Raw genomic sequence first — 12,633 nt, forward strand, 5'->3', positions numbered from 1 at the left:
CGTTCCTTAGATTAGTGATGAGCTTTGTGGGCACTATGGAGTTGAACACTGAGCTGTAGTCAATGTACAGCATTCTCACATAGGTGTTCCTTTTGTCCAGGTGTGAAAGGGCAGTGTGGAGTGCGATTGAGACAAATGCCTGTGACATTTGTGATATTGTGCTCATATGTGATTTTATGTGATTTTCAATTGGTTCTGTATTTTCTTTCTTTCCTTTTGTTTCCATCGAACGGTTGTTGAAAGTTAGCGTAAGCTAGGAACGGTTGTTGAAAGTTAGCGTAAGCTAGGAACGGTTGTTGAAAGTTAGCGTAAGCTAGGAACGGTTGTTGAAAGTTAGCGTAAGCTAGGAACGGTTGTTGAAATTTAGCGTAAGCTGGGAACGGTTGTTGAAAGTTAGCGTAAGCTAGACACACTATAGTGCAGTGCATTGTTTGTGTGTTTGTACTTGAACCTATCCAAGTAACCAACAAATTCTAATTATTGTGTATTCAAGAAATACCTGGATATGCAGTGTTTTTTTTAATCTATAATTTGAATTGTCATAATGTCCTATAATTTCAAGTAGTTGTGGTAAAGTATTAATTCCTGCAAAAAGCAATGAACTGTACATTTTGACAGTATATAGTTTTTGCGTTACAACACAAGGAAGTAAAGGGAGTCCAATTTTTATCTCAATTGAAGAGAACAAAACCATTGACTCCTACTAAATTAAATGTAAAATGTACAGTTAATTTATTTTTGCAGGAATTAATACTTTAGAGGGGATTGGCCAGTACTGATATCAGTGTAAGTGTCCAATTTAGGGTAAGGACCAATAGACACACACAGCCTTTATGTAGGGACCTTTACACTGAATAAAAACCGTCCGTGACCTTTTATATAGTGACACAAAACACAGAGACAGGTGTTGCCAGCTCTAAACATTGGCAAGAGACCGACTTGAAGCACAGGTCATTGAACCGATACCAAGCTAAAGATCATTCAGATGATCTCTCTGTTCCTGTGTTGGGTCTTTGCTGACTTTGTTTTAAATCTATACAACAGATCACTATTAATAAATTGAATGACAAAATATTTAACTGAACTGGTGAAACTGAATTTTTTCTGGACAACCACACTGAGCCACGCCTTAATAAAACATTTGTTTGGAAACTGTTGTCTGCCTCTACTTTGTAACCCGCCAGTCCAAACCAAAGTCTAAGAACCTGTGTGTGGCTCGAGTCAGAGCTCTCTATACTCAATGGCATTCACATAGGGTGGTGTAGGAAGCACCCTGTTACAGCCGAAGCAAACACACAGAGCTATTGCCTAATCCTCAGGTTGTTCCTCATTCTTTTTCCACTTGTCTGCAGTTCTATTCAGTGTTTTATCGAGGGTGTAATAAAGAGGAACATCTCTCAGGATGAGGACAGGCATAGTGACCTTAGCTAAAGTATGATCAGATCATGCTATCATTTAGTAAATGATCTGCAGGGAATGTGCTGTGTAGCCTTGGCAGTTTTACTATTGTGTGTGTTTGCCTAGACACCTAGCTCCTCCCTCGAGGCAGTCCCTTCCTCTACATAAGAAGAGCTCCATAGGCAGGCAGCTCAATGGGCAGGAAGTTCTTAGAGAGTTATTGTTGTGTATGAGCACAAGCGGTCTCTCTTTTTAGCCCAGTGTAAGGTGTAATAGCTCAGATCGAGGATGTCTCTTATGGAGGGTCTTCTCCTCCAGGCTCCCAGCACAGTGACACTGGTGGGGGCTGTGCTGTTTCTGCTGGTCCTCTACCTCCTCTCCTCTGGATCCAGCTCTGAGGAACACGGAAAGGAGCCTCCAGGACCTAGGCCGCTGCCCCTAATTGGTAACTTGCTCCTGCTGGATCTCAAGAGGCCCTACCAGACTCTCTGTGAGGTGAGATTTTAATGTCAAAAGCTTGCTTGCTTGAACTATTCAATTTCAAGTACCTCCTTTCAAGGTATTGACTCACAGTACCCAGCTAGCACATTTGGTTTCTTGGAAGTTGTGGGAACGTATGTTTTTGGTTTCATATTGGTTGTGGGAACGAAGCCATACGTTTCCTGACCGATAAAATGTAACGTTTTTTAAACGTTCTGAGAACAGAAGGGAACAGTTTGCGGAAAATATTGATTATCTTGAGGGTTTTTTAAGAACTTCCTTAAAAGTTGCACTGAATGTTTCAATAAGACTTTTAATAACACTGCTAGCTTATTTTGTGTTAGCTTTTTTGAATTCCAAGCACAGACAGGACACATGGAATTTCATTTCCTTAGGCATTAATCTTGAAAACACATTTCTTTTTTAATTGTGACACAGCATCAATGAGATTCAAACCTATAATTTTCTGTTCTCTATCCATGGAATTGGTCCACAGCGTCACCAGGATGGAGCTAGCATGCCATGTTTTTTTAATCATACAAATCTGTTAATTTTAGTCTATTCAAACAGACCCCATTTAAAAGGAAACAAGCACTCATTAAGATTAGCTGTGGCTGAACAGTAGGTGCAGCCAACACACCCGAACACACTTAACAAGATAGAGGATAGAGAGAGTTTTGTTGATGCTGAGAATGGAATGTATGTTTATAAATAACATTCTTAGAACGTTCTCTGAACGTTATTAAAGTTTTCTTGTGGTTTTTATGGAACGGTTTCTTAATGTTCTCAGAACAATTTGAGAACATGACTTTAAATAGAACAATGAGGAAACCTGTAGGAAACATTATGATGAAGTTCTCAAATTCCCACAGAAGAATGTTGTTTCTAATGATCCATCATGTATGACATTCCAAACTTACATTTTGTATTACCATATCATTTTTGTATGTTCTCTATAGTTATGTACTTAAAAATGTATCAAGAGACCAATTTGGCACATTTGGGCAGACTTGATACAAAATATTCCAGTATTGCAATTCTTCACTGGATCAATCTGAAGCTTTGCGCGCGCACTGCTCCCATCTAGTGGCAAAAATCTAAATTGCGCCTAAACTGCAATATTATATTGTGGCCTTTCTCTTGCATTTCAAAGATGATGGAACAAAATAAAAATAAAACGCATGCTTTTTTGTTTGTATTATCTTTTACCAGATCTAATGTGTTATATTCTCCTACATTAATTTCACATTTCCACAAACTTCAAAGTGTTTCCTTTCAAATGGTATCAAGAATATGCATATCCTTGCTTCAGGTCCTGAGCTACAGGCAGTTAGATTTGGGTATGTCATTTTAGACGAAAATTGAAAAAAAGGGTCAGATCGTTAAGAGGTTAAACCAGTTTGAGAACGTTCCTGAACATTACCAACATTTTAATTAAATTTAACCATGTTTGAACTTTTAGGAAACATTCTGTTAAAGTAATGAAATACCAATAAAATAACGTATTTTTTGTCAAGTTCCTTAAATGAAGTGACAATGTTCGAAAGCCAAGCAGCTATACTGCACCATTCCCAGAAAGATGTGGGAAGGTTGTTTGCAGAATAACCATATGACAACCACGCTCTCACCAAGCGCTAAGAAACATGGTTCTCAGAACGTTATGTGCTAGCTGGGTATTTACATTATCAGTCATTCATTTCTGGAAGGTAACACAAAAAACTTGTCTGTCAAACATTGACCTCAGAAGTTCATACTCTCACATTTTACGAGGCATTTGGCTTTGAAAGGAAAGGATCTTATCTGTCTAAACCTGGCCTTTCGGCTTATTTCATGTTTTACAGCTGTCCAAGAAATATGGCTCGGTGTTCACAGTTCACGTTGGACCCAGAAAAGTGGTCGTTCTTGTAGGATACAAGACAGTCAAGCAAGCACTGGTCAACCATGCAGAGGAGTTTGGGGACAGGGGCATCAATCATATGTTTAATGAAATAAACAAAGGACACGGTAATGTCAGATAACTTAACTGATTCTCAGGCCTACTACATTGCAAACCTTGACAATGGACAGTTAAGTAGGCATGCTTGGTGCCAGTGGTGGAAAAAGTACCCAACTGTCATACTTGAGTAAAAGTAACGATACCTAGAGAAAATGTCACCCAGTAAAATTCTACCTGAGTAAAAGTCTAAAAGTATTTGGTTTAAAATAAAATATACTTAAGTATCAAAAGTAAATGTAATTGCTAAAATGTACTTAAGTATCAAAAGTAAAAGTAAAAGTATGCACACATGACTGTAAGTCACTTTGGATAAAAGCTTTGGATAAAAGCGTCTGCTAAATGGCATATTATTATATTATTATTTCAAATTCCTTATATTAAGCAAACCAGACACCACCATTTTCTTGTTTTAAAAATTTACGGATAGCCTGGGGCACACTCAGACATCATTTACAAACGAAGCATGTGTGTTTAGTGAGTCCGCCAGATCAGAGGCAGTAGGGATGACCAGGGATGTTCGGTTGATAAGTGGGTGAATTTGACTATTTTCCTGTCCTAATATGCATTCAAAATGTAACGAGTACCTTTGGGTGTCAAGGAAAATGTATGGGGTAAAAAGTATAATATTTTCTTAAGGAATGTAGTGAAGTAAAAGTAAGTCGTCAAAAATATAAATAGTAAAGTAAAGTACAGATACCCCAAAATACTACTTAAGTAGTACTTTAAAGTATTTTTACTTAAGTACTTTACACCACTGCTTGGTGCCATACTGTAAAAACCAACAACAATATATACGATGCTCTTCTGTGTTCTAACAACCCCAAATATCTGATATAAATATGAAGAAAAAATCTGATTTTGTATGAAACCTGCTACTTCCATTAATCTGTGCTCTTAAAATAGATTTGTATTCCTTTAAGAATGTCACTCAACTACTACATCAGAACAATTTTGTTCTACTGTACTTTTTTATAGGTATTGTATTTGCCAATGGAGATTCATGGAAAGAGATGAGACGCTTTGCCCTGACAAACCTTAGGGACTTTGGAATGGGCAAGAAAGCGAGCGAGGAGAAGATCATTGAAGAAATTCGCTACCTGACTGAAGTGTTTGAAGAGCACAAGGGTAAAAGTTTGATGTTCTTATATCAATAACACAAGAAAAATAAGTCTTCATCTTGTCTCAGTTTTTCTCATTTCAAGTCTGTTGTTGCTCTTTGTCACAGGTAAAGCATTTGATACAACCCAGCCAATGAATTACGCCGTCTCCAACATCATCTGCAGCATTGTGTACGGCAGCAGGTTTGAATACTCTGATCCCCGGTTCCGACGCTCGGTGGATCAAGCCAATGAGGCCATCCAACTTGGAGGATCTGTTTCAATACAGGTACGATACGGTGCTTATCATGTTTACTTTGAGAACAATGACAGACTGGTCACACTAGACTCAATTAGTCCAAGTATAATATATACAGAGTTCATTCTTGCGTTGCTTTTTATTTAAAGTTGTACAACATGTTCCCATGGTTGGGCCCATTGCTGAAGTCCAGGACCCGTATCATTAAAAATAATACCAACAACAAAGAGGAGATGATGGAGCTGGTGAGGGGGCTGAAGGAGACTCTCAACTCTCAGATGTGTAGAGGCTTTGTGGACTCGTTCCTTGTCCGAAAGCAGACCCTGGAGGTATAAAGAGTTATTACAGTTATAAACATGTCATTTCTTGGAGTGAATAACTAGGGGGTCCGGGGAGATGATTTAGAAATACCTGTTCTTGTTTACTGAAACATGACCTGTGTTTGTTTGTTTATGTATTAAAAGGAATCAGGCAACATGAACTCTCATTACCACAATGAGAATCTCATACAGACAGTGGCCAACCTGTTTGCTGCTGGTACCGACACCACCGGGACAACCCTGCGCTGGGGTCTGCTGCTCATGGCCAAGTACCCCCATATACAGGGTAAGGACTGATACTCACACACTCACCTGACAAACACGTTGTACAGTGCATTCGGAAAGTATTCAGACCCTTTCTTTTTTGTTAAGTTACAGCCTTATTCTAAAATAGATTAAAACAGTTTTTTTCCCTCATCAATCTACACACAATATCCCAAACTGACAAAGCAAAACCAGGTTTTTGGAAATGTTTGCAAATGTATTAATAATAAGAAAAACAAATATCACAGACCCTATACTCCATACTTTGTTGAAGCACCTTTGGCAGCGGTAACAGCCTCGAGTCTTCTTGGGTATGACGCTACAAGCTTTGTACACCTGTATTTGGGGAGTTTCTCCCGTTCTTCTCTGGAGATCCTCTCAAGCTCTGTGAGGTTGGATGGGGACCATCACTGTACAGCTATTTTCAGGTTTCTTCAGAGATGTTCGATCGGGTTCAAGTCCGGGTTCTGGCTGGGCAACTTCCTGTTGGAAGGTGAACCTATGCCCCAGTCTGAGGTCTTGAGCGCTCTGGAGCAGATTTTCATCAAGGATCTCTCTGTACTTTGCTCCGTTCATCTTTACCTCGATCCTGACTAGTCTCCCAGTCCCTGCCACTGAAAAACATCCCCACAGCATGGTGCTGCCACCACCATGCTACACCGTAGGGATGGTATTGGCCAGGTGATGAGCTGTTTTCCTCCAGACGTGACGCTTGGCATTCAGACCAAAGGTTTCTTGGTTTCATCAGAACAGAGAGGCTTGTTTTTCATGGTCTGAGAGTTCTTTAGGTGCCTTTTGGCAAACTCCAAGTGGGCTGTCATGTGCGTTTTACTGAGGATTGGCTTCTGTCTGGCCACTCTACCATAAAGGCCTTGTTGGAGGAGTGCTGCAGAGATGATTGTCCTTCTGGAAGGTTATCCCATCTCCACAGAGGAACTCTGGAGCTCTGTCAGAGTGACCATCAGGTTATTGGGCACCTCCCTAAACAAGGACCTTCTCTAGGAAGAGTCTTGGTGGTTCCAAACTTCTTCCATTTAACCTCATGGCTTGGTTTTTGCTGTGACATGCACTGTCAACTGTGGGACATTATATACACAGGTGTGTGCCTTTCCAAATCATGTCCAATCAATTGAATTTACCACAGGTGGACTCCAATCAAGTTGTAGAAACATCTCAAGGATGATCAATGGAAACACGATGCACCTGAGCTCAATTTTGAGGCTCATTGCAAAGGGTCTGAATACTTATGTAAATAAGGTTTTACTTGCTGTAAATGTTGGCAAATTTCCCACTCGAATCACAGGTCTTTGAATTAAATTAACAGATACATGCTTGTCCCTCCCTCAGCCTGAAGATCATTCAGATTTTATAGTGTCTTTGTCCCTCCCTCTTTCTTTGTTTTCCAGACCGGGTCCAAGAGGAGATAAGCAGGGTCATAGGAAGTCGTCAGGCCTTGGTAGAGGACAGGAAGAACCTGCCCTACACTGATGCAGTGATCCATGAGACCCAGAGACTGGCCAACATTGTACCCATGGCCATCCCTCACACCACCAGCCGAGACATCACCTTCCAGGGATACTTCATCAAAAAGGGGACTGAAGTGTTTCCTCTGCTGACGTCTGTCCTGCAAGATGAGAGCGAATGGGAGAGCCCTCACACCTTTAACCCCGCCCACTTTCTGGACGAGGAAGGTCGATTCGTCAAGAAGGATGCCTTCATGCCCTTCTCTGCAGGTGAGTCCCACTGTTTTTTAATACTATCATTCAGCAATTAATTACATCTGATATCCTTCTATGGTGCTCAGTTAACTACATCTGATATCCTTCTATGGTGCTCAATTAACTAAATCTGATATCCTTCTATGGTGCTCAATTAACTAAATCTGATATCCTTCTATGGTGCTCAACTAACTAAATCTGATATCCTTCTATGGTGCTCAATTAACCAAATCTGATATCCTTCTACGGTGCTCAATTAACTAATTCTGATATCCTTCTATGGTGCTCAACTAACTAAATCTGATATCCTCATTGCTTTGACTCAAAGAGAGTTGAGGGGATGGAAATGATGTTGTACCAACGTGGAATAGACATTAAATTGACGTCTGTGCCCAGTGGGAATATTGATATTTGTCAACTATAGGAACCTATAGTTATCTATGTTATTATATAGTTACAGATCTATTGTCCTCATGTTGCTTCCTCATATTCCTCTTCCAGGTCGTAGGGTGTGTCTAGGAGAGGGTCTGGCCAGGATGGAGCTCTTCCTTTTCTTCACCTCCCTCCTGCAGAGATTTTGTTTCTCTCCTCCTCCCGGGGTAACAGAGGATGATCTGGACCTCACACCATCCCTGGGGTTCACCCTCACTCCTTCACCACACCAGTTGTGTGCTGTGAGCCGTGTCTGAGATGAGAGTCTGGTCCCAATGTATATTACACACTAGACTCCCAACTTTATGAATATGCTGAACAACTATTTTGTCGCTGAACATGGACATGAATGATATGAATATATATATATATATATATATATATATATATATATATATATATAACTGGCTACAGGGATCGGAGGTTTAAAGTTGATTGGACCAAAATGAACTGAAGCAGCTTTTGATCACCATTCAGAGTGGCCTTGTGTCACGGTTTACTAAGCCAGAACCCAGAAGCAGACCAGGACAAGGTAAGTGGTGTCAAAAGGTGAGTGTTTATTTACTGAACCAAGGGTGAAGGGAAATAATCCAGGGAACAGAGCGGGCGGCGTGGAGGAGTTGTAGAGGGTCCAGTGGTTGATCCGATGATGGCTCGGCAGCCGCCGACCATCAGGCAGAGGTTGGGTAGAGGTTCCCGGACGAGTGACTGTGGGGAGAACACAAACGGAGGTAAGTACCAGGCAGGTCAACAGGGTGCAACAAAACAACAAAAACTAACTCTAGTACTGAGGCTGATACGCCGGCAAAACATACTGTTCATGGCTAACGATCCGGCAGGAACTGGATGTTGGGCCAGACCCTAAGAAGGGTGATGATTAGGCCCAGGTGTGCCGATTGCTGATGGGAAGCAGGTGCGGAAACAAGCGCGCTCCCCGGAGCGTTCCCGAACCCTCGGGAAACAGGAGCTACGACCAGAAACACTCGTCACCAGACAGGACCCGACTCAGACCGCCGGGATCGTTACAGTACCCCCCTCCGACGAACGCCACCGGGCGGACTCCCGGAGCGCCAGGATGGAGGCGGTAGAAGTCCCTGAGGAGATCCGGATCTAGGACCTGTCGCCGCGGAATCCAACTCCTCTCCTCAGGACCATACCCCTCCCAGTCCACGAGATACTGGAAACCCCGGCCCCGCCGTCGGGAATCCATGATGCGCCGCACCGTGTAGGCAGGACCACCTCCGATCATCCGAGGAGGAGGAGGAGGAGGCGGAGGAGGCAACAGAGGACTGAGGAGGACAGGCTTGAGGCAGGAGACATGAAAGGTGGGATGGACTCTGAGCGTCCTCGGTAGTTTGAGTCGAACTGCCACTGGATTGATCACCTTCTCCACCACAAACGGACCAATGAACTTCGGTAACAACTTCCTAGACTCAGTCCGTAACGGAAGATCCCGTGTGGCCAACCAAACCCTATCTCCGATGGTATAGGTGGGAGCGGGGATCCGCGACGATTCGCCTGGAGCTGATACCGGTCCGAACCTCTAAGGAGTGCCTTTCTGGCCCGATGCCAGGTCCGGTGGCAACGACTAATGTGGGCCTGAACAGAAGGCACTGAGAGCTCCTTCTCCTGAGAAGGGAACAGGGGAGGTTGGTAGCCATACAGGCACTGGAAGGGAGACATCCCAGTGGCAGATGTAGGGAGAGTATTGTGGGCATACTCAACCCAAGGCAACTGAGAGGCCCAGGAGGTGGGGTTGGAAGAGACCAGACAGCGTAGCGTGGATTCCATCTTCTGGTTGGCTCTCTCCGCCTGACCATTGGATTGGGGGTGAAAACCAGATGTGAGACTGACTGTAGCTCCAATGGCCGAACAGAAGGACTTCCAGACAGCAGAGGTAAACTGAGGGCCACGGTCGGAAACGATATCACTGGGCAAACCGTGGACCCTGAAAACCTCCCTAACCAGGATCTCGGACGTCTCCGAGGCAGAGGGAAGCTTGGCAATCGGCACAAAGTGGGCGAACTTGCTGAATCTGTCCACGATAGTCAGAACGACCGTGTTCCCCTCAGAAGCGGGCAACCCCGTGACGAAGTCCAGGGCCAGATGCGACCATGGACGCCGGGGAATAGGAAGGGGGTGAAGTAGTCCAGAGCTGGGCCGATTGGTACTCTTATTCTGCGCACACACTGGACAGGCAGCAACAAAACCCCGAGTATCCCTCGGCCATGGCAGGCCACCAAAAACGCTCTGCGAAGAAACGCCATAGTCCGAGCCACGCCAGGGTGACAAGCCATCTTACTGGCGTGGGACCACTTGAGAACAGCAGGACGAACCGACTCAGGCACAAACAACCGACCGGGTGGACCGTTACCAGGACCGGGCTGAGTCCGAAGGGCCGCCAGCACCTCCTCCTCAATCTTCCACATGACTGCTCCCACGACGCAGTTCCGGGGGAGAATAGTCTCGGTCTTGGACCCACTCTCCTCCGTCTTGGAGAACATCCGGGACAAGGCGTCCGCCTTGCCGTTCTTAGACCCAGGTCGGAACGTCAGGACAAACTTGAATCGTCCGAAGAACAACGCCCACCTGGCCTGACGGGAGTTGAGACGTTTCGCCGATTGCACGTAAGCAAGATTCTTGTGGTCAGTCCAGACAATAAACGGTTGCTCCGCCCCCTCCAACCAGTGGCGCCACTCCTCCAAGGCAAGTTTCACCGCGAGAAGCTCCCGGTTACCCACATCGTAATTCCTCTCCGCAGGTGAAAGGCGACGAGAGTAGTAGGCGCAGGGATGGAGTTTACTGTCCGTGGAGCATCGCTGCGACAGGATGGCGCCAACTCCCACATCAGACGCGGCCCACTTCAACAACGAACTGACGGGCCGTGTCCGGTTGAGAGAGAATCGGTGCGTTGGTGAATCGCCTCTTCAAATCCAGAAACGCTTCGATCCGCCTCCGGATTCCACTTGAAGGTCCTGATGCTGGAAGTCAAGGCAGTTAATGGAGCGGCCACACGGCTGTAATCCCGGATGAATCTGCGGTAGAAATTCGCAAACCCCAAAAATCTCTGGAGCTGCAATCTCGTACCGGGCTGGGCCCATTCCAGAACCGCTCTAACCCTTCTCCTGGTCCATCCTAATCTCTCCCCTGGAGATGATGTACCCGAGAAAGGATGTTGTGTGGGCGTGAAACTCGCACTTCTCGGCCTTCACGAACAGGCGATTCTCCAACAATCGCTGCAGAACCTGCCGGACATGCTGGACGTGGTCGGTAGGTTCCTTCGAGAAGATCAGAATGTCATCCAGGTAAACAAACACGAAGAGACCGATCATATCTCTCAGGACGTCGTTCACCATACTCTGGAATACCGCTGGAGCATTGGTCAGTCCAAACGGCATCACCTGATACTCGAAGTGCCCCATCGGTGTATTGAAACCCGTCAACCACTCGTCCCCCTCTCTGATCCGGACCAGGTGATACGCATTGCGTAGGTCTAACTTGGTGAACACCGTAGCACCCTGTAAGGAGTCGAAGGCAGAACTCATCAAGGGCAGGGGATACTTGTTCTTGACCGTGATGTCATTCAACCCCCGATAGTCAATACAAGGTCGAAGAGAGCCATCCTTCTTACCCACAAAGAAGAATCCTGCCCCCAGGGGTGATGACGAGGGACGAACGAGACCAGCAGCTAGGGACTCCTTGATGTAGGTCTCCAACGCCTCACGTTCAGGTCGGGAGATACTGTATAACCTTCCCCTTGGGGTAGACAGCTCCAGGGACCAGGTTGATGGCACAATCATATGGTCGGTGGGGAGGGAGTGACAGAGCCTTCTGCTTACTGAAAACCTCCCCAAATCGTGATATGTCTCGGGAACCAGGGACAAATCTGGAGGTTTAGCCTCAATCACCTGACTGGGAACCGAATGGGGGCAGGCAGTCTTGAGACAGTTAGCATGACAATCCAGGCTCCAACTCGTTACCTTGCCCGTCACCCAATCGAACGTGGGATTGTGTTCCTTCAGCCAGGGGTATCCAAGGACCAGAGGAACATGGGAAGACGGCAGAATGAAAAATGAAATCATCTCAGAATGATTCCCTGACAACCGCATCTTAACCGGTTCAGTCCTCATCGTGATACGTGCCAGACTACTGCCGTTCAGAGTGGTCGCTTAATGGCTTCCGGCAATTGCTCCTTGGAAAGCCCCAGCTGTTCCACCAACTCGGCATCAAGAAAGCTTCCATCGGCACCTGAATCGATAAAAGCGTTAAGCGCTAAGCTCTGATTCCTGTTCACAAGGGTAGCCGGGAAGCGGGGTCTGACAGAGGTACTGAGAGGTTGAAACTGGCTCGCTAAAAGTCCTCCCAACTTTAGCGAGCCGGGCAGTTTGACGACCGCCGGGAACAAGTGGAGATGTAATGTCCCGAGCTACCACAGTAGAGGCAGCAGTTGGTCTTACGTCTATGTTGACGCTCCTCCTTGGTTAACCCCGTGCCGCCCCACTTGCATGGGTTCCGAATCGGGAGAGAGGACCTCTCCACTAATCCACTGTGGTGGAGAATGATCGATGTGTTCTGGTCCACCACCCGACCCGACTGGGAACTGAGAAACTGATCGATTGGACGGACCCCATTGCTTCTCCCTCCTTCGCTCTCGGACTCGATTATCCAC

The 12,633-nt window shown here is 45.3% G+C and overlaps 1 protein-coding gene across 1 annotated transcript; it reads left to right on the forward strand.

Annotated features, from left to right (window-relative positions):
• Positions 1-1,600: 1,600 nt before the first annotated feature.
• LOC121537822 (cytochrome P450 2K1-like) lies at positions 1,601-8,336 on the forward strand. The gene is made up of 8 exons (XM_041845425.2): positions 1,601-1,893; positions 3,720-3,882; positions 4,850-4,999; positions 5,100-5,260; positions 5,380-5,559; positions 5,695-5,836; positions 7,221-7,547; positions 8,034-8,336. Exons 1-8 carry the CDS (start codon positions 1,687-1,689, stop codon positions 8,219-8,221), a joined length of 1,518 nt encoding a protein of 505 aa, XP_041701359.1. The 5' UTR covers positions 1,601-1,686; the 3' UTR covers positions 8,222-8,336.
• Positions 8,337-12,633: the final 4,297 nt, after the last annotated feature.

This window comes from Coregonus clupeaformis, chromosome 24 (genome assembly GCF_020615455.1).
Source record: "Coregonus clupeaformis isolate EN_2021a chromosome 24, ASM2061545v1, whole genome shotgun sequence".
Taxonomy (NCBI): Eukaryota; Metazoa; Chordata; class Actinopteri; order Salmoniformes; family Salmonidae; genus Coregonus; species Coregonus clupeaformis.

What these genes read in the sequence shown, in the direction of transcription:
- LOC121537822 (XM_041845425.2), top strand. Translation starts at nt 1,687, where the DNA reads ATGTCTCTTATGGAGGGTCTTCTCCTCCAGGCTCCCAGCACAGTGACA. An exon ending in CCTACCAGACTCTCTGTGAG is followed by an intron (nt 1,894 to 3,719) that starts GTGAGATTTTAA and finishes CATGTTTTACAG; the next exon opens with CTGTCCAAGAAATATGGCTC. An exon ending in CTTCATGCCCTTCTCTGCAG is followed by an intron (nt 7,548 to 8,033) that starts GTGAGTCCCACT and finishes TTCCTCTTCCAG; the next exon opens with GTCGTAGGGTGTGTCTAGGA.